The sequence below is a fragment of the Perognathus longimembris genome, chromosome 16 (genome assembly GCF_023159225.1).
Source record: "Perognathus longimembris pacificus isolate PPM17 chromosome 16, ASM2315922v1, whole genome shotgun sequence".
In the NCBI taxonomy this organism is placed as follows: Eukaryota; Metazoa; Chordata; class Mammalia; order Rodentia; family Heteromyidae; genus Perognathus; species Perognathus longimembris.
In genome coordinates, this window is record NC_063176.1 from 35,203,034 (window position 1) to 35,222,570 (window position 19,537).

At 40.2% G+C, this 19,537-nt stretch overlaps 1 protein-coding gene across 9 annotated transcripts in view; it reads right to left on the minus strand.

The window, feature by feature from the left end:
* Window positions 1-19,537, minus strand: part of Limch1 (LIM and calponin homology domains 1) — a 294,059-nt gene that overhangs the window by 157,308 nt on the left and 117,214 nt on the right. For all 9 annotated transcript variants that reach the window (XM_048364831.1, XM_048364840.1, XM_048364830.1 and 6 more), the window contains exon 3: window positions 7,805-7,874. In XM_048364831.1, coding sequence (XP_048220788.1) covers window positions 7,805-7,874 — 70 coding nt within the window. The remainder of the gene's footprint in view (window positions 1-7,804; window positions 7,875-19,537) is intronic.

Here is a 19,537-nt window from a genome sequence, read left to right on the forward strand (position 1 = left end):
AGAGAACAAAACCATCTCTTTTGGGCACTATGTGCAAAGGAAAACTAGGAGACAGAAGTTGGATGTGATACGAGAGAGACTGTCCAAAGAAAACTGTGTGGTCCTTAAAATTCTATGAGCAAAGGGATATATTTTCAGGAGACTATGAAATCTGTGCCCTGATTTCTCAATAGATAAATACAGATGGCCCTCAACTTACAATGGGGTCGTGTCCTGATAAACCCATTGGAAGCTGAAAATATTGTTAAGTCAGTAATACACTGAATACAACTAACCCCACCAAACATCAGAGCTCAACCACATATTCCATCACAGGGCTGGTTGTTTACTCTTGTGGTCAGATGACTGACTGTATGTCATACTGCATATCACTAGTCCCGGGGGGGGGGGGGGGACTCCAAGATTTCAAGTATGGTTTCTACTGAATGAGTAAATGAGTATTGATTTCACACATAGTAATGTTGAAAAGTTTAAGTAAAACCAACGTAAGGCAGAGACTATATGTACGATCATCTCATTCCCCATGATAGACAGCTACGGATGGCTCCAGTATTCAGTTACTTAAAGAAGCTCCAGTGTTGGTGTGTGAACTGGGCTCAGTGACTTGTTTTTCATTAATGGAGTATATTAGAAGAGATGAAATGTCACTTCGGAGATCAAATCATAGGGAACACATACTTCCACCATGTTTGTTTCCTTTCTCTCTCTTTCCATCTCTCGCTTTTTACTATAAGCTGATCTATGTTCCTCGCCAAAGTATCCACGCAAATAAACTGAGAATTAGATCTTGCCCAGCCAAGACTTGAAAAAACACTCACCAATACCTTGAATAAAGCCTGTTAGAGACTCTGCCAAGCCCTGCTCCAACTCCTGGTCCACAGAAACTATAAGATCACAAACACTGTTGTTTTAGGCACTAAGTCTTGGGGAGTGGGAATATAGCAAGGGATAACTAATATACTTGCCAAATAAGACAAACAGAAGGGAGACAATGAGCACAGGATGAGTGGAGGTGCAGAAAAAAAATCTTACTGAATCTTTACAAGTACCCTCCTCCCACCCCCTTGACACCCCCCCCCCATATACGGACAAGGAAACTGGCTTGTTAGTCTGACCCAAGTTCAACAGTGAACGACCAAAAGTCAGTCTGCTAACATGGGCATTAGAATGCTCCCTGACCCTCCCAAGTCACCATGGAGAAAGGTGCTCACCCCGCCCCCCCGACACACTCCTAAGTATGGATTCACCAGGTAGCCAGGTCTTTTAGTTGAGATGATAGGTTAGTTTAGCCCTGATTTCTAAGAGTGATTGGTATGAAAGATAAACCTAAACCACTGTCTTGGTTTAGGAAAAGCCTTATAACATTTATTTGCAGGTGTTTGTTTTTTTTTTGTCCATAGGCACCAGAGAGCTATAGGATGCTTCTGGAGAAGATGAAGGATAGAGATGGTCTGCACTTTTACAAGCTAATTGTTTATTTTATTTTTTTTATTTTTGCCAGTCCTGGGGTGTGGACTCAGGGCCTGAGCACTGTCCCTGGCTTCTTTTTGCTCAAGGCTAGCACTCTACCACTTGAGCCACAGCACCACTTGTGGCTTTTTCTGTTTATGTGGTGCTGAGGAATCAAACCCAGGGCTTCATTCTTGCAAGGTGAGCACTCTACCACTAAGCCATATTCCCAGCCTCTTTATGAGCTAATTGTGGAGACTGTTACAACTAACTGTGCACAGGCCATATGGTCTTACATGGCATCCAATGAACTCAGAAACCCCCGAGTTCCTATCCCACCATTCAATTGAAGGCAGTGTTGAATGCAGCAAAGACATTCGGTGTTTGACTGGTTTTCCTACAGTCTGTACTCCTGCTCAGCTAAACCTACTAAATGCAAATCAGCAGCCCTTCGGCAGCCTGGCCTTGGCACCAACCCCAGGAGCAGCAATTGAGCATTCGTTCTGTGCATGGTGTGGGAACACAACCCAGGTTTCTCCTACGGATGCCAGGAATGGGGATCAAGGAAAATGTGTCATTGCATTCAGTTCAGGCTGAGATTCTTTACAAGATCTATTCATTTCCAGCAGTGAACTGTGTTCCTCGCAGAGACCATCGCTCACTACCAGACCATCGCTCACTTGGCTCCCAAGAACACTCTGTCAAGCCCCACAGTTGCCTTATTGTACCATACTATGACTGTCACAAGCAAAGAAAGGGAAAGGCACACACCAGGGTGGGATCCCCAGGCTTCCCCCTCTCCCACACAGAGGGAGAATTCTGAGTCAGCTTGTTCTTGTTCCTGTTCCTAAGTCAGAATCACGGGCAAGGAGAGCCATGTCTAGCTAGAATGATTAGTACTGGGAGTGGCTAACAAATAGTAATAGCAGTGAAAAAGGTAAGAAGCAAGAATGTAGAGAGCCTGGACAATTTTAGGTTGTTGCAGGCAGGGAAAGGTTTGGAGGGGGCTAATGTGTAGGAGATAAATGTGTGCATGACAGCGGTGTGTGTGTGTGCATTTGAGTGTCTGCATGTGCTCACTCATGCAAGCACATACAGAGAGCAGAAGAAAAGCATTTTAGGAAGTTTTGTTGCATATTATAAGTGGAACCACTATGATTTAAAAAAAAAATTTAGCAAGGATTTTTAGTGCTTATTGTTATGGGTTGTGTGATTGGTAGTCCTTTGATGGGATGCCTGGGGCATGTCCACGTGGAGTTTGGTACAATAGAGGGACAGTAGACATATTTACTACATTTAGGACCTTGTAACACAATCTTCTGTCTCAATTTGGTTCAATTAATAGACGTAAAGTAAGACGAATGATCAAAAGTCTTCTGAAGCCATTGAGGGCCTTCTTAGAAGTCAAAGCCTCCAAACAGGAAGAGTCGCATTCAGCTCTAACATAGGAGGCCTTATGGAAAAGTGTGACATGGTGGAAAAACATGGACTCTGAAGCTGGGCAGACCTTGATTCAAAACCTAATCCTGTCTCGTTTTAATTAGAAAGCTGCTAACTTACTTCTTTGCAATTTAACTCTTGGGCACAGAAATAAAGACATCTCAGATGAAGAAGGGAAATCTAAGCAGCACCTTCTACACAGTGGATATTGAATATGTAATGGCTAGCCCAACCATAGCAACACTTCTGGCTTCTTTGGTTGTTTGCTTTGTCTTTCTTGTGGTCTAAAATAATACTTTTAACTGGGAGAGAAACAGAAGCAAACAAGCACAACTTTTACTTGCATTTTTTCTGACATAGCTTTAAGATGAATTATTGGAAGGAGGTAAAGTTTCTAGAAATTATAAAGAAAATATAGACTGCACACCCAAAATAAGGCCTTCCCATAGATGCGTTGGGCACAGAAGAACTCATCTCCTGGTAATATTTACACAAGATCTTTCCTTGGCTGGTAGACACCCAGAATACCTGGGTCCCAAACTTAATGTGTGGTCTTTTTCCTAAATAATGAAGTTTGCTAGGGCTGGAGCTCAAGTGGTAGGACACCTTCATAGGAAACAAAGTCATGCATTCAAATCCCAGTGCCACCAAAAAGGAAAAAAAAATGTTTGCCTAAGATTCTGGTCTCCTGCTACTCATCTCCCAACAGCTCACATAGCCACCTTTTATCCAAAACAATATTTTTAATCTTCTCATAATGTGGAAGTCTCTACAGCCCTTTCATCATTTCCCCTGCTCTGACCTTTCTCAAACAATAAAACCTCAAATGTTCTGCTATCAGTATAACAAAAGCTTCCTAAAGTCACCTGAGTTTATGGTAATTTGCATGTTTATCCATTTTAGAAAGATCAGCTGTAACCATATTCAAAATCTTACCTTTGATTAGAGAAATATATCCCTTTTGCAAAAAACAAAAGTTTCTGATGAAATTAGGGTTACTAGATGGTAGTAAAAATAATAATCATTCCCATTCCCATTCCTGTTCTGTGATACTGAACTTTAGGGTCAAATTTCCACCATTCATTAGCCAAGAGGCATTTTGTAAAGCATGGCTTTTCACAGAGGTTGGGAGAGGATTTTGAAGGCATTAGACAAAAGAAAGAAAAAGATAAACTCTCAGGCCAATAAACTGAGCTACTCAGGAGGCTCAGATCTGAGGACTGTGGTTTGAAAGTTCAAAGCCAATCAGGGCAGGAAAGTCCATGAGACTCTCATCTCTAACAAACCACAAAAAAACCAGAAGTGGTATTGTGGCTCAAGTGGTAGAGCGCTAGCTTTCAGCACAAAAGCTAAGAGGCAGCACTTAGGCCCCAGGCAAGCCCCAGGACTAAAACAGCAACAACAAGTGAGTCTTTGCCTTCCCCTTTTTCTCACAAGACAATAACTTGTCATTGATGCGTGTTCCATCTTTAACTGGAAGCACGGGAAGAGGCAAAACACTGAAAGGGGATTCACTTGCAAGTATCAAGCAAATCAAGCAACTATTTCAGGACAGTCCTATGATGGCCCAGAACTTGAAGGAAGGTTCCTTAATTGTCTATTTGCAATGATATGTGCTTACATGTCTGCAGGCAAATGAATGTCAGAATGAAAAGCTCAGCACTAAAAGGCCTTAACCCCAAACTCCTTTGGTAAGCAAAGATTTGGGATGAAGCAACCTTCAGTATGGTCTTTAATAATCATTACAATGAGTTTCAGAATGTGACTGGCTGTGCAATGCTGATGAGTTGGCTGACTGAAGAAGGGTAGCTTTTTAAAAAGGCCTTTGGAATTCCAAGACCTAAATTTGAGGTCTTTCTCTCTGGAACAGCTAAGAGTATCACTAACACCTAAAAAAGAATGCAAGCATCTGCAGGCAGTCACCACTCAGTTTCATATGTCAGCAATCCTTAAAGCGGAAACACAGATCTGGAGCCAGAGCCTGGGCTTTCTTACCAGGAAATTATATTCAACTACTTTGCTTTAACACCTTCACCCCTGAATTCTTTGTAAGCACAGTTCAACTCAAGAGCTAAGATGTACCTATTCATGCCTTTGTAAGTCGACACGTGTTTATAATTTGGGATTGCTATGTGAAAACATACTTTCCTATTTATCTTCGAGTGTAACAGTTGGGCCATCTTATTGGATGGACCCCAGGTCGTTAAGACCCATGCGACAAGCATGAGTTCCAGGCAAGGAAAACTCCCAGGCTGCAATTTGCAGGTCACCATGGCTCCTGCTACTGTAGACTTCATAAGATCCATAGATGCTCACTGGCCTGTCAATCCTCTAGCAAAGTACAAGCCAACCTTGTAGTCTTCAGGTACATTTGAGGAATTCTCTGCCCTCTCCTACCTGTTGTGAATATCAGGAAGAGGAAAAAGTCATGTGATTGATTCATGTACTCATAGGAAAGTCTCATTCCTACTAAGCCAAGATGATCCCTGCCATCTTCAGAGCAACTACTTATTGGAAATTCTTGACTGCCCAAGAAAAAGAATTCATTTCTTTTAATCTTCAAGTCTTTTTTATTGAAAATTCTCAAACCTACCAACAAGTGGCAAGAATAGTACCAGAACTATATATCCTGTATTTAAACTTAATATTCTACCACATTTCCTTTATCTTTTATCTCTTAAATCCAGCTCCCTTTGCATATAAAATTATATATTATATGCATATATTTTACTGAAGTTTTGAAATCAGTTGTATATATCATGACATTTCATCTCTCAGTACATTGCTTTCTCAGTATATTGCTTTCTATGGTCAAGAATAATACTGTATACACAGTAGACTAGTCTCACATGCAAGGGCTTCAACACTGAGAAATTATTATTACCTGATATTCAATCTATGCTCAAATTTCCCCCATGGTCCCATAGTGGCTATTATAGTGTCATTTTCAATTATGGATTATCCACTGCCTTTGGCTATCAGATCTACTGAGTCATTTTTAATTTATAACAGTTTTCAGTCCTTTTTGCTTAGAAGAGTTGCCTTGAAGCATGCTGATAGTGTTGAAGAATATAAACCAGCTTTGCAATATGAAATCTGGACTTGACTGATTACTACTTTAGAACTCTAATTTCTTGGTGCATCATTAGAACATCTTGTTGTTTGAATACAATACCAGGTATTGGTTAAGTTTGATGAGGGCCAAGTAGCTACTGAAAGTCACAGTGTCTGAACATGAATATGAAAACATTTATAAACCTTGCATTTCAAACTGTTAGTGGCAGTTGTTCAAAATCTTACTCCCCAAACTATATTTGAAGAGTTGACTTTTCTTCTCTTGTCTCTTATATCAGGGGATGCTAGCTGTAACTGTCAGGAAGGATCTAGCAGATCACAAATAATCAAGGTTTCACAGAGGCAGTGTTGTATGAGAGCTTCATAAATGACTACGATTTAGTAAAGAAGAGCAGGAAAAGAATATTATGTTATAAAGTATCAGGAGAAATGGCACCACACATGGGTGTGAATTTAATCCACTCATAGGTGAAATAAAAAGCTGTAAAAATAATTCATGTGCATACTAATATTCACATACTGATATTGACATCTTATAACAGTCACATACTTACTATTTATTTTATAAAGTTATTTGAATCTATTCCTCCTGAATTTATCCATTTGCCTACATATTAACTTATTTAGCTCTATGACTGTGGCAGACAAAATTTAAAAGAATTTTTAATGACTAATCACTAACTCACTGCCAACATCAGAAATGTAAGGCATCCATAGAAACAGAAATGCTTAAAATAAAGCAAACATGCAGTTCACTCACCCAGTTGACACCATATCCCTGCCTATTAGGACCCCCACAGGTCTCAAACACAATAGTTTCTTTCACATCTAATTTTAACTTGTCATTGTGATATGGCTAAGAATCTCTAAAACAATCAGTAAGGTCTATGTGGGATCCTGCTTAAATTCTTGACATTTTTCTCATTGTTTTCTACAAAAACACTCACAGAGAAGGCCATCAAAATGGAAACAATTAGTGAGCCATTACCAGGCCACAAACATCCCCAGCTCTGTGTGTGCATGAATGTGTGTGCATGCATGTACACACACACTCATGTGTACACACATGTGTACACACATGAGAGTGTGTGTACATGCACACTAGGTCCCTTTCTGAATTATGATTTGATACTCTTCCCGATCTTCCATCGTTTTTCCCCTTTTCTAAATGAAAGCAACATCAATCAAAGAACTAAAATTAGTTGCTAAGAACTAATTGTAAAGTGATGCAAGAAGAGAAAAATATCCTGTTTCAGACCACATGTGAACACGTGATGCATGGTTTTGACTTGGGTGGCTCTGGAAGGGCCAGGGTTCTACTTAAACACTTCTTATAACATTGGCCCACCTACACCCCCACTGTATCTTTAGAATTTGTTCATTTACAAATAGAACTCTGGTATTTAAGCCAAAGTAGACTTTTCATACTGGAAGCAGCAATTTACTACGAAAGGGCTGTTTTCTCTTGGAATTCCTTCTCCCTCTTTCCCTCCATGATACAAAATGTAGTGAAGTACCAAAATAGGAAAATGTAATTAAAATCACATTCCTCCTATGAGGTCAACCCAATTATCAGCCTCTTACCCCAAAACAAATTTACCTCTTTAAGATTGAATGACTTCATCACTCATAGGGAAAAATACAAACAAAGATTAAGGTGCTACCTGGACATCATTGGAATTTTTCATTTTTAAGTGACCTTTTAGTTTAATGGATTCAGTGCCTTCCCATTGAAGTAGAATATATATTACAAGAGAGAACTGTAATAAATGTTACTGCCATGACCCTTAGGTTAAAGCAAAGGAATATTGGGAAATAAATCTCAATTCTGGATACTCACCAATCCTGCAATTGGGGTAGGCAATCTATTGATCTTTCTAACAAGTCCTGGTTTTATAGCATTCAGCAACCTGTCATGAAAAAGACAGAATGTCAAGTGAGACATAAAGCAAGATGGATCCCACAAATCACCTTCATCCAGGGCTACGGTTAAATTGCTGAATAGGGAAAGCAGTGAATTTAAAGCATGCAGTAAATCTCAATAATCTATCAGCATTCATGCATATCAAGTGAAGAGCTCTGCCAACATCTAGTTCCATGATAGGTGAAGTTTTAGAATTTGTAAATGTTAGAAAAGAAGGAAGAAGAGAGAGACTGGGAAGTTAATGGACAACTATGTGAGTTGTGTCAGGGTTGGGAAAGAATTTTCTAGAACTGCAGCCATGTATTACAATGAAAGTAAGGCATGCTGCCAATTCTCCTGACTAAGGCAGAGGCCTCTCTAGAGTTGTACTAAGTTCAAGAACCAACATCTATCTGTGCAAGTGCTTTGCCAAGACAAATTATGCCTCTAGAACTGATTTGCTCTTTGAGGAGAGTGGCTTATTAAATGTGGTTGGGTTTCACTTTTAAAAATGGATGACTATATTTTGTAAGAGGTTAACCAGTCATATCCTGAAGAATTTAAACAAGGCTAACCACGATTCCCTAGGCACAAAACATATTTGAGTAAAACATTTTCAGAGTGAGGCTATAATCATGTAAATGGTACAAACAAGTGGATGCAAGAGAAAGTTATTATATTTCTTTAGGAATTATAAATTCAGAGTGAAGAGAAGTCAGGAAAGCAAGTTGTAGACCTAAAATACAGTTAGTGTTAAAGAGCAGAGCACAGTATATGCAGAATAGGTTATCGATAAAGAAATATTGAAAAGTAGGGGATTGTAGAATGGAAACATTTATTTTCACATTCAGGAATTAAGCAGTTAGATAACTGGTCTCAGGATATTATCCATGCAGAGAGGAATTTAGGGCAAGTGTTTATTGTAACTCAGGGTCAGTAAGCTACAATTCCTGATGCAGTGACACCCAACAACTGTGCTTGTAAATAAAGGTTTATTGATTACACAGCTACACCCACTCCTTTACATGCTTTTGCAGCTACTCTTGTGCCACAACAAGAGTTCAGTAGTTACAATGGACAATGAATAGCCTACAAAGCACATAACTTTTATTATTTGGTCCTTTACAGAATAAAGTTTGCTGATGTGTGTTATAATTCATGCAACCCAAGATTCTAATAAATACTAAAGGTCCTACACTTGATCAATTTCTATAGGTAGATAACAGAAATTCTTTGAAATACTACTATGTATGAACAAGTTGAGAAATGTCTCTATGATGGTATGACAGATAGTGGGTAATCTGCTTTTGCACCAAGCATTAACTGCCAGTTGATTACATATTTACCTTGGGGGTAATGAGCCTTCCAATGCAGCTAGAGATCTGTATATACAGATGAAACTCAGTGGATATGGAAGGATATAGGAATGCTGGTAGAAGAAACAAGATCAGTGGACTGGACTCCCCAGTTGCCTAGTTTGGTCAGCTAACCCTCAGATAGATTACTTTGGCAAATCTGCTAGCCTCAGTTTTCTCAACTCTAATGAGGAAATATAATGCTACCAATGAAAGAGATGTCATTGTGGTTTAAAAGAAATTTAAAAAATATAAGAATCTAGCATAGAGCCTATAAGTTCTATAAATGGTACTCTATGTGTGGGTACATGTTCTTCAATAGGAAAATGACTCACAGCATTTTAGATCAACCACTTTCTTAAATGGTTTTATATATTTTTAAAAATTAAATGAAATGGCATTCCTACAGGGAAAAAAAAAGCCTTGCTGCTAATCCACTAAGGTAAAAAATAATAACAAAAATACTCCAAAATTCATAATCCAAACATTTTTCTTTTAAAGAAGCACTTTTTAAAAACTTCTGCATTTAGGACACATTTGTATCATCAGTAATGATGGCTATATAAGGTCTTCATATACATATAGATTTTCAAAGTTGTCTTAAATATTTCATTATGTTTATCCTTCATAGGATTATATTTGGATGATGGAATCTTCCTTGTCACATGAAGTTCTAAAAAATAAATGAATAAACTATAATGCTAGTTCAAAGAATGAAACCTATTACCTTTCTGATATTGCTTTACTATTAAAAAGTAATTTGCTTGGAATGCTTTTGAGAGGCAGGAAGTATGTTAAAGGAGGTGAGACTGAAACACAGAGCAAAAATGTGTTTCTTCATTATATTTTGTTTGTATTTTTAAAAATATAAAATAAGCTGGGCACTGGTGGCTCATGATACTCAGGAGGCTGAGATCTGAGGATAGTTTGAAGCCAGCCTGGCCAGTAAAGTCCATGAGACCCATCTCCAATAAACTACTCAGAAAAATCCAGAAGGGGCATTGTGGCTCAAGTGGTAGAATTGTAAAACCAGCACACAAAAATGAATCACACACACACACACACACACACACACACACACGTATGTATATTAAAAATAAATAAAAAGTAAAATAGCCACTGTGCTCTTACATATGTAAGCCATTTTCAAATCAAAACAAGCTATGTTTTTTCCTATAAACATTCTCCCAATTCTGTTCCCAGTTTACAGTACACAACAATAAAAGATAACATTGAATTCACATTGTAGAAATGCCCAACACATGCTTATCTTTTATTTTGCACTAAACTGAGGACATATTTGTATGTTTTAGGAAACAAATGAGACATTCAACAAGAAAACAATGAGTAAAAGTCAAGAATATTCACCTGTAATTTCATTAAAAACAACTACTGCCATCTTGTGTAAATTAAGATAAAAATATTTTCAGTGCAAGCCTATCAATGGCATGTCTTCAAATGATGATAGAGTTGACCACATTTTGTATTTATGTACCTTCTGAGGGGCATTATCTCCCAAAAGTCCTCCCCCAAGACAGATCTGTTTCACCATTTCTGTAGAAGAAAAAAGTTGAGCTCTAAACAGATGTGATGATGTCCCCAGAGATATTTAAAATGCTATTTTGTAGCATAGATGAGACAATTTTCAATCCTTGGGTTGGTCCTTTTCCACAATCTGGTGCTCTTGGAAGTACAGCTTTAGTATGTGCCATCAAAGCACAACTCAAGACAAAGCATGTTGTCAAAATACAGTGGGGTAATATCAACACCAGTGGAGTGAAAGTAAACAAGGAGGAAATGTCCAGTGCCAGTTGGGAAGTAGAAGACACACTGGGTGTGAGTTCTGCAATGGGTCACCACATCACCAGCAGAAATTACTGAGCAGAACATCTCCATTCGGCAGAACTTTACACCAATGTCCTGCCATGGGCTATGCTTCCCCGGCCCTTGGCTATAAAGCCTTGATAGGTAACTTTTGTTCTCAATCTTCTAAGAGACCATCTCAACAGTCATCAAAAGATTATTTCTAGGAAGCTGACATTATTCTACACATGAAAAAATAATCAGGCATTTTTGCCACCCTGTGTCTTCTATGCTGATTATGCCCAATTTACAAACAAAATAAAGACAAAAGTATCAAAGAAATAAGAGCGGGCTGGGAATATGGCCTAGTGGTAGAGTGCTTGCCTTGTATACATGAAGCCCTGGTTTCAATTCCCCAGCACCACATATATAGAAAATGGCCAGAAGTGGCGCTGTGGCTCAAGTGGCAGAGTGCTAGCCTTGAGCAAAGAGAAGCCAGAGACAGTGCTCAGGCCCTGAGTCCAAGGCCCAGGACTGGCAAAAAAAAAAAAAAAAAAAAAAAAATCAAAGAAATAAGAGCCACGTAGATGTAACTATTTCCAGATGTTTATTGATCAAATGATTCTTCATCAAGTGGTTGCTGTGTGTTGCATATTCTTGTAGGTACCAAGAGGGCAAGAACAACAGAGATAAGCAAAGTCTTTACTAGTTGAGATTGATAATCATGGTGTAGGTGAGTGAGTGGGCATTGGGAAAGGACAGAGAAGTAAATAAGTGAGAAAATGCTGAGGTGGCAGAAACACCAGGAAGACAAGCATAGGCACAGACCATGTAGACGAGACTTTAATGGGATGGTGAAAGACCTGCTTTGAAGAAGTAATATTTGTTTTAAAAATATTTAATGACACAAAAGTACTGGCCAAGGAGAAAAATGAGAAGAGATCCAAGAAGACTGACAGTTCATAGAAAGTCCTTGAGAAAAGAGTGGGCTTGGTACATTCAAGGGATAATCAGAAAATCAGTGTAGCTGAGCTGAGCTGAGACATGAAGACAAAGCATAAGCAAGATTCAAGCCCACGGGAGGTGTCTTCCAGGAGACCTTTAAGCCAAAGACTGAGATGATCTGACTTATATTTTAAAATATCACTGGGGGCTGGGGATATAGCCTAGTGGCAAGAGTGCCTGCCTCGGATACACGAGGCCCTAGGTTCGATTCCCCAGCACCACATATACAGAAAACGGGTGCTGTGGCTCAAGTGGCAGAGTGCTAGCCTTGAGCGGGAAGAAGCCAGGGACAGTGCTCAGGCCCTGAGTCCAAGGCCCACGACTGGCAAAAAAAAAAAAAAATTAAAATATCACTGGATAGGAATAGGTATGATATTAATTTACAACTATCAATATTATATAAATTTTATGCTTATTAAAAATTATAGACATCAGAAAGCATAAATGTGAAATATTACAAATAATAGCACTCAGTTTGAGGAAGAGGAAGCAAGGGTCTGGGAATTTGGAGCTAGAGGTCTAGATTTTTTTGGTCCGGTTATGGGGCTTGAATTCAGAGCCTAGGCACTGTCTCCAAGCATCCTCTGCTCATCGCTAAAGCTCTACCAGTTGAGCTACAAGCCACTTCCTGCCTTTTCTAAGTAGTTGATTGGAGATGAGAGTCTCATGGACTTTGTTGCACTGGCTAGCTTCAAACCATGATCCTCAGATCTCAGCCTCCTGAGTAGCTAAGATTACAGGCATGAGCCACCAATGCCTGGATGGCAGTCTAGATTTTAACAGGTAAATCCAACACGCATTAGTTATGGGTGACTGGGAAGTCATGTGATCAGGGTTATAGTTTTCCCTTTAATACCATGAGGGTAAAAAGCCCTCACTCTCCACCCAGGATGGTGGGGAGGAATCAATGAGATGATGTCTGCCATTAACTTTTGATAAATGCAGACTCGCTTGTTTCCTTGGTTACTGTCTCTTTTTGTCAAGTAAGTACAAGTTGTCTAATTTCAACTTTTCCATTAGCCAGCTGCCAAAGACTAAAATGTTTGACTTAATTTCTTTTCTGGTCATCTTTAAATAAAATTCTTATAGAAATGGGTCATATTAACAAATGTTTATCACTTCCCCCAGTACATCTGGTGAAAAGCAAAGTATGTCTATCTAGAAACAAAAAAGAATAATTATGATCTTAACTCATCCTCAGTTATGAAATAAGTTAATGATATTGAAGGTAAGCAAACATATATATGTTTCTTGTGACACAAATGGTATTACTAAACTGTTGTATTTAAATCTAAAACATATGTATCATAGACTGCTTTATAGTTCTCCATGTACTCCAAAATACTTGTTTAGCATGTATAATGTCTGCTCTACATTGGATATTGAGAATATAAAGGAAAACAGGAAAGACCTTCAAGCCTGCAAGCATCTAATAGATTTTAAACCCACAGGAAAATTAGAGGTTGTTCATTGTCATATGACACCATGCATGGCCATCTTGAGCTCCTGAGAAGGTGAATTTAAAACATGTTTGGCACATACTCTCCAGAACACAGTTCTGAAAAGATTAGCCAGTCAGTCCCTTAAAGAGTTGTTGAGACAGGAATGCATTGTATAACTCTTTACTGCCCTCAGATAGAATATATGGTAGTACCTCAGTCATGTTTAATAGTTACAAAATATACAGCGCAAACATTTTGTTTTCTACCTACAACATTTAATAAGCACCTCCCAACCCTATTTGGGGGAAAAATTCTGTTTCATACATTATTCTAACAGGCCATGTAATATCTCTACAAAGCACATGACTGAGAACATTACTACTGAGGTCCTGTTATGAGACCATCTAAACATTTTAAATTATCTGAATGGGCAGTGTATATGTTATTAGATTGCAAAGATAATTTTTTAATGATTACAGATTTTTAAGGGGTTTAGTTTACTTCACAAATCACTCACTTCAGAAATTCAATTTTAACCATCATCTGAAGGTTTGAGTTTGAGAGAGAGCAGAGTTGTTGACTTAACCTTAAACTTGGGGTTGGGAAGTTCATGCTTAATCTCAAGGGCAATCACTTTCTTATTTATGACAAGAGATTACGCCATCATCCCATTATCTTGATTTGGACAGCTGCAATAGGCAACTACGATCACAGAATTACCCACTTTGTGTCCCTTTGAATTTGGCTCAAGAGTGTTTGTCTATGTGATTTCCTTGTTCACTCTCTGGGCTTGACCATGGACCTTAGATGAAGGTATGTGCATTTAATCTAAGGTGACATCTATTTTTGAACCTATGCATGCAATCAATTTAACCTTGACCATAAGGTTGTTACAGATGTCATTTTTAAAGATTTCTTTTAGAGTTGCCTTGACAGAACCAGGAAAATTAACACATGCTTGAGGTCAATAAAAACTGACTAAACAATGGGGAGGGGGAATTGAAACCTGTACCACAAAAAGAGTTTCAAATGAACAGAACACTGATGGAATACAAATTGCCAGTCATTAATATCTACCAAATGTGTGTATGCTATGTATATCCAACATGGGTTATGGGTGAACCACACTGGCGACAACTTAGGAAGACAGCATTAGGTACTTTGAAGAGTCTTTATAAACTCGATTCAAGGCAGATGGACCTAAGCCTATCAATGCTTCCCTTATTCTAATGCAGTTCCCAGGGTCAAGATGACTCACCAAACTCATCAACTTGCTTTCCTCCAATTCCTGTTCACAGTAAGGCTAAATTTCCAAGTCTCCTTGGTGAAGCAGAATTATAGTTCATGGGAAATGGGCAGAAGTTTACGTGTGTGTGTGTCTGTCTGTAAGTGTATGTATGTGCATTTATGTGTGAGTGTGTGTATGTGTGTGTGTGTGAGGCCCTGACTCTAACATTTCTCCCAAACCACTCTTAATTTTCTGTCCTCCCCACACACTGGTTAGACACAGACACCTAGAAAGTCCTTGAAAATCATGAGTACTAGATTGAGGGGACTCAGGGGGTCCCTGAGTCACCTTTTGGCACAGAATCATATCCACCCTTCTATGCTGCCACACTCAAGTTATACAAGTGCAGAAATATATTTCTATTGTAATGAACCAGTGAGATTTGGGGGGATTTCTTAGTTGTAAAACCAAATAGTACCTGAACTCTCACAGCTGTTCAAGAAGCCTTTATCAATAAAAAGAATCCTACCTCAGCACCCTGCCTCAAACAAGAAATCCTATCTCCACATGCAAAACTGAATAATGTGGGTGTGTCTCTTCCCCTAGATCTTGTTAGAATGAAAGCAGAAAGCAGAGGTAAAACGTGGAGCCGAGTTAACAAATGTACTCCTTGTAAGCATAAGCACCTCTGAGTGCTTTTACCTAGTAATTCAGCTCTTTTATCCCCAAAGTGCCTTTCTCACCTTGTCTCCCACTCAAGCACAAATACTTCTTACCTATTACTTTGGTTATTTGTATTAAAAATGATAACACTAATGAAATAATCTAGAAGCTCCAAAGGGAGCCTTGGCGTTCATCTGATCTTCTTTCAGTCTCTCCCACTGTCCATCCCTGGCACAACTACCCCTGCTCTCTGGAAATTACAGATGAGAGGATGAGAAGACACTTAAAGATCAAGCAAAATACGAAAGTCATTCATGCCTCAAGTCAGAGCTCCTAGTCAGATCCCTAAATCCAATCAGAACACTTTCCTATCATTCATCCTCTTTGCATTTCAACAAAGCATCTTCCGCCCCTACTCTGCCATCTCACCTGACCTGCCCAAGCACCCACACTGACCACTTCTAAATGCTGTCTTGGGTCAACCTTCTTCCCTCTTCTGATGATTCCCAGGTTCCTAGGGGCCACAGGCATGCTCAAAATGCTTTTACCTAGTAATCAAAACCCATTCACCCCCAAACTGTCTTTCTTATCATGTCTCCCACTCAAGGATCCCCTTGCTTTTATAAGCTACAAGTATAAAATAACATGTGTGATCAATAAACTGTGAAAGCTAGCAGCACGAATAGATCTTAGTATAGCCAAATGAAGTTCAGACTATAGTCATTGTGACTCAGGCAATGATACATGTAATCACCATTGTGCTAGGTAGTAATTATAGATAAATGATTGTAATTAACATTTCTTTTGCACAGCTAACTCTCAGTTCTTGCTGGGTTTACAATCAGGAGGATAGAAAGGAAGTTTGGAAAGTGAAATTGCTATGGCACAACTCTAAAAGGTCTGTGTCCAGTTTGGGTCAAATAACCAGCCCATTCCTGGCCCCCCAAAACCCCCTCAGCAAGAAGTTTTGAGAAGTTGTACAAGAGATCTAGAACCGGAGCTAGACAGCCATGGCTAATGGCTGTAGTCCTAGCTACTTAGGAGGCTGAGATCTGAGAATCCTGGTTTGAAGCCAGCCTGGGTAGACCAGTGTCCAAGACTTTTATGTCCAATTAACAAGCAAAACTCCAGAACAGGGGGTATAGCGCAAGTGGTAGAGCATTAGCCATGATCAAAAGAGACAAGCGAGAACAAAAGGCCATGAGTTAAAACCCCAGTAGTGGTACCAAAAAGAAGGAGGAATTAGGAGGAGGAGGAGGAGGAGGAGGAGGAGGAGGAGGAGGAGGAGGAGGAGGAGGAGGAGGGGGAGAACGGGGAGGAGGGGGAGGAGGAGGGAGAGGAGGGGGAGGAGGAGGGGGAGGAGGAAGAGGAGAAGGAGGAGGAGGAGGAGGGGGAGAACCGGGAGGAGGGGGAGGAGGGGGAGGAGGAGGGAGAGGAGGGGCAGGAGGGGGAGGAGGAGGGAGAGGAGGGGCAGGAGGGGGAGGAGGGGGAGGAGGGGGAGGAGGGGGAGGAGGAAGAGAAGGGGGAGGAGGAAGAGGAGGGGAGGAGGAGGAGGAGGAGGGGAAGAGGAGGAGGAAGAAGTGGAGGAGGGGGAACAGGAGGAGGAAGAAATTAGGAAGGAAGGAAGGAAGGAAGGAAGGAAGGAAGGAAGGAAGGAAGGAAGGAAGGAAGGAAGGGTAAGAAAGAGGTCCAAAGTTGGCATCCATGAAATTCCAGGAGCCTCTAAAGACAAAGAATTCGGTTCAATCAATTCTGTAGCTCACTAGGCAAGTTATTTAAACAGTCAATATCTAGGAGCCTCAGATTCCCTATCCAAACAGAAACAAAAAATACCTACTGGTCATAACCTAAAAATGTAGAATAAGATAACACATGTAACACACTAGGCATAGGTCTGTACAGCAACCACCTTTAAAGGGCAGGCGCTGTTATCATTTCCTCCAAGCAGGTCCCACCCAGCTAGCCCACAGGTGGAAGTTTGATGTGTCAGCCACTGGCTCATTTCTCCTCCCAAGCATCTGGCCTGGGATAGAGCTAGGCTGGGAAAGATGAAAGAATAGAATAAGAAATGAGATCACTTTTAGTCCAACATAGGCGTTGTCTCTGGACCAGCGGAAGAAAACAGAAAAGCTGACACTGGGGAGGAAGGAAGGGAGGATGCTCATGGAGGAACAGCAGTATGGAGACGCAAGTACAAACAGTTATGGTGTAGTTGTTCCCACGGCTAGTGCTGGCCCTGCTTTGGGCCAAAGTCTAGCTGAATTGTAGCCCCTTCCAGTCTCCTCACTTCATCTGCTGCCCTGAGGATCCTAGGGGTGACCTGAGGGCTGCAAAAGCCCTTAGCTTTCCTGGGAAGGGGAGGTCTGCTCTAATGTGGCCTGTTAGCATTGTGATTGTACTTCATATTCATTCTGCATGTCATGTTCACACATTTATGCCACCCTACCTAAGCCCAGACACCCCCATCCACAGGACTGGATTCTACTGTGGGGTTGCTATAATGCCATGAGGTGGGGCAGGAATCACAAAAGACACTGTGAGGCACACTTAGACCTGTGGGGGAGTGACCCATGTGCTAAATGAGTGATGAGGAAGAGAACTTAAGACAGAAAGTGAGGGTAAAATGTGGGTGGATGTAGCTAATAGGTGTAGTAGGCATTTCTGTTTCTACTGGGAGGGGAAGCAGTCAGTTTATATGGACATGCGTAATGCACAGTATAAAGCAAAATCCCCACTGCCACAGAGCTCATTTCCTCATGTGCACATTGCTCTTCTGCACAGAGACAATGCTAGCTTCCTGGTGCACACTGGATGTGGCCAAAGCTCCTGATCATGCTATGCAAGGCCCTTTATAACCTGATCCAATACCCAACTGTTGTCTCCAGTCTTCATACCTGTCCTAGGCTCTGGTACAGAACATACAAAGATTCTTCGTAACTGAGTCCTTTCAGGCACTTTTTGCTTCTTCTGTCGGCCCTGCCTTTCCCACAGGTGTCCCTGTACTCCTTCCTGGCCAAGCAAACTCTTACTCATCCTTCAAAATCCAGCTTCAATCTTACCTCCTCACTGACCCATTCCACTCTCCAAACTTTTACACTTTTTGGCTTCCCTATTTATCAGAAACCACAGAAATTATCCACCTGTCTCATCAAGCAAAGATTTCTGCCTCTCTGTTAAACCCAGGTCTAGTGGAAGAACCAGGAGGCCTTGGCAAGGGCTCAATTTCTGTTTGCCGATAACTAATAAACTATAAAGTATGAACTACCAAGTATGGGGAAAGCCCAAAACACTAACTTTCAAAACTACAATAAACTAGATTCATGAACAACTTGGTAAGTTTTGTTGATGATCACGTCAGAATCATTCTCCAAAGACTAGGAGTTAAAGGTGGGTTCATGCACCCACATCCTATAAGGATCAAACAATAGGGTGTTATTTCATGAATAATGAAAGGATGGGAATCAATGGAGTCACCAACTGTCCTTTCTCCAGAGAACAGTTGGGAGCCAGTGGGCCCCCAAGGAGGCAACAGAGTCTCTAGATTCTTCCTTTTTAATGTACCATGAGATCTATACCCATGCAGAAGGGAGGAAGTGGAAACCCCATAAGCACCTCCTCCAGGGCAGCGTATGGCATTCTACATTATGGGGTACCCAGTAGAAGTGTAAAGTGTGGTTTTAGATGGAAGAATGAAGAATGTGTTTCTGAGACCAGAGGCTCTAGCCAAGGAAGACTCAAACACCCTAGCCTTCTTCCCTGCAGTCATCAAGGCATCATCGTTCCATTTGTCCAAACTATTTTGAAGAAATTTCTACTGAAACCCTTGCTTCATTTTTTGTATTGTCAAGAATTTTATGAGCAGCATTTAAAGCACAAAAAAACATTAGACAGTGAGAAACAAACATAGTAACATAATTTAGACCAACATATACTACACCACTTTTTACTAGTTACTTGAATCCCTGGCAATTTTTAAATTAAATATTATTAGCCCACTGTGAAAGGCCAGGTTCATTTCTTTTAAGTGGGATACTTTGTTGTTGTTGTTTCCATTGGGACATAAGCATTCTTTTATATTCTGAGTATAAGTCCCTAATCAGATATGTGATTTGCAAATAGTTTTTGTTATTATATAGCCATATTTTTTAATGTTAATCCAGGCAGAACTCAAGGC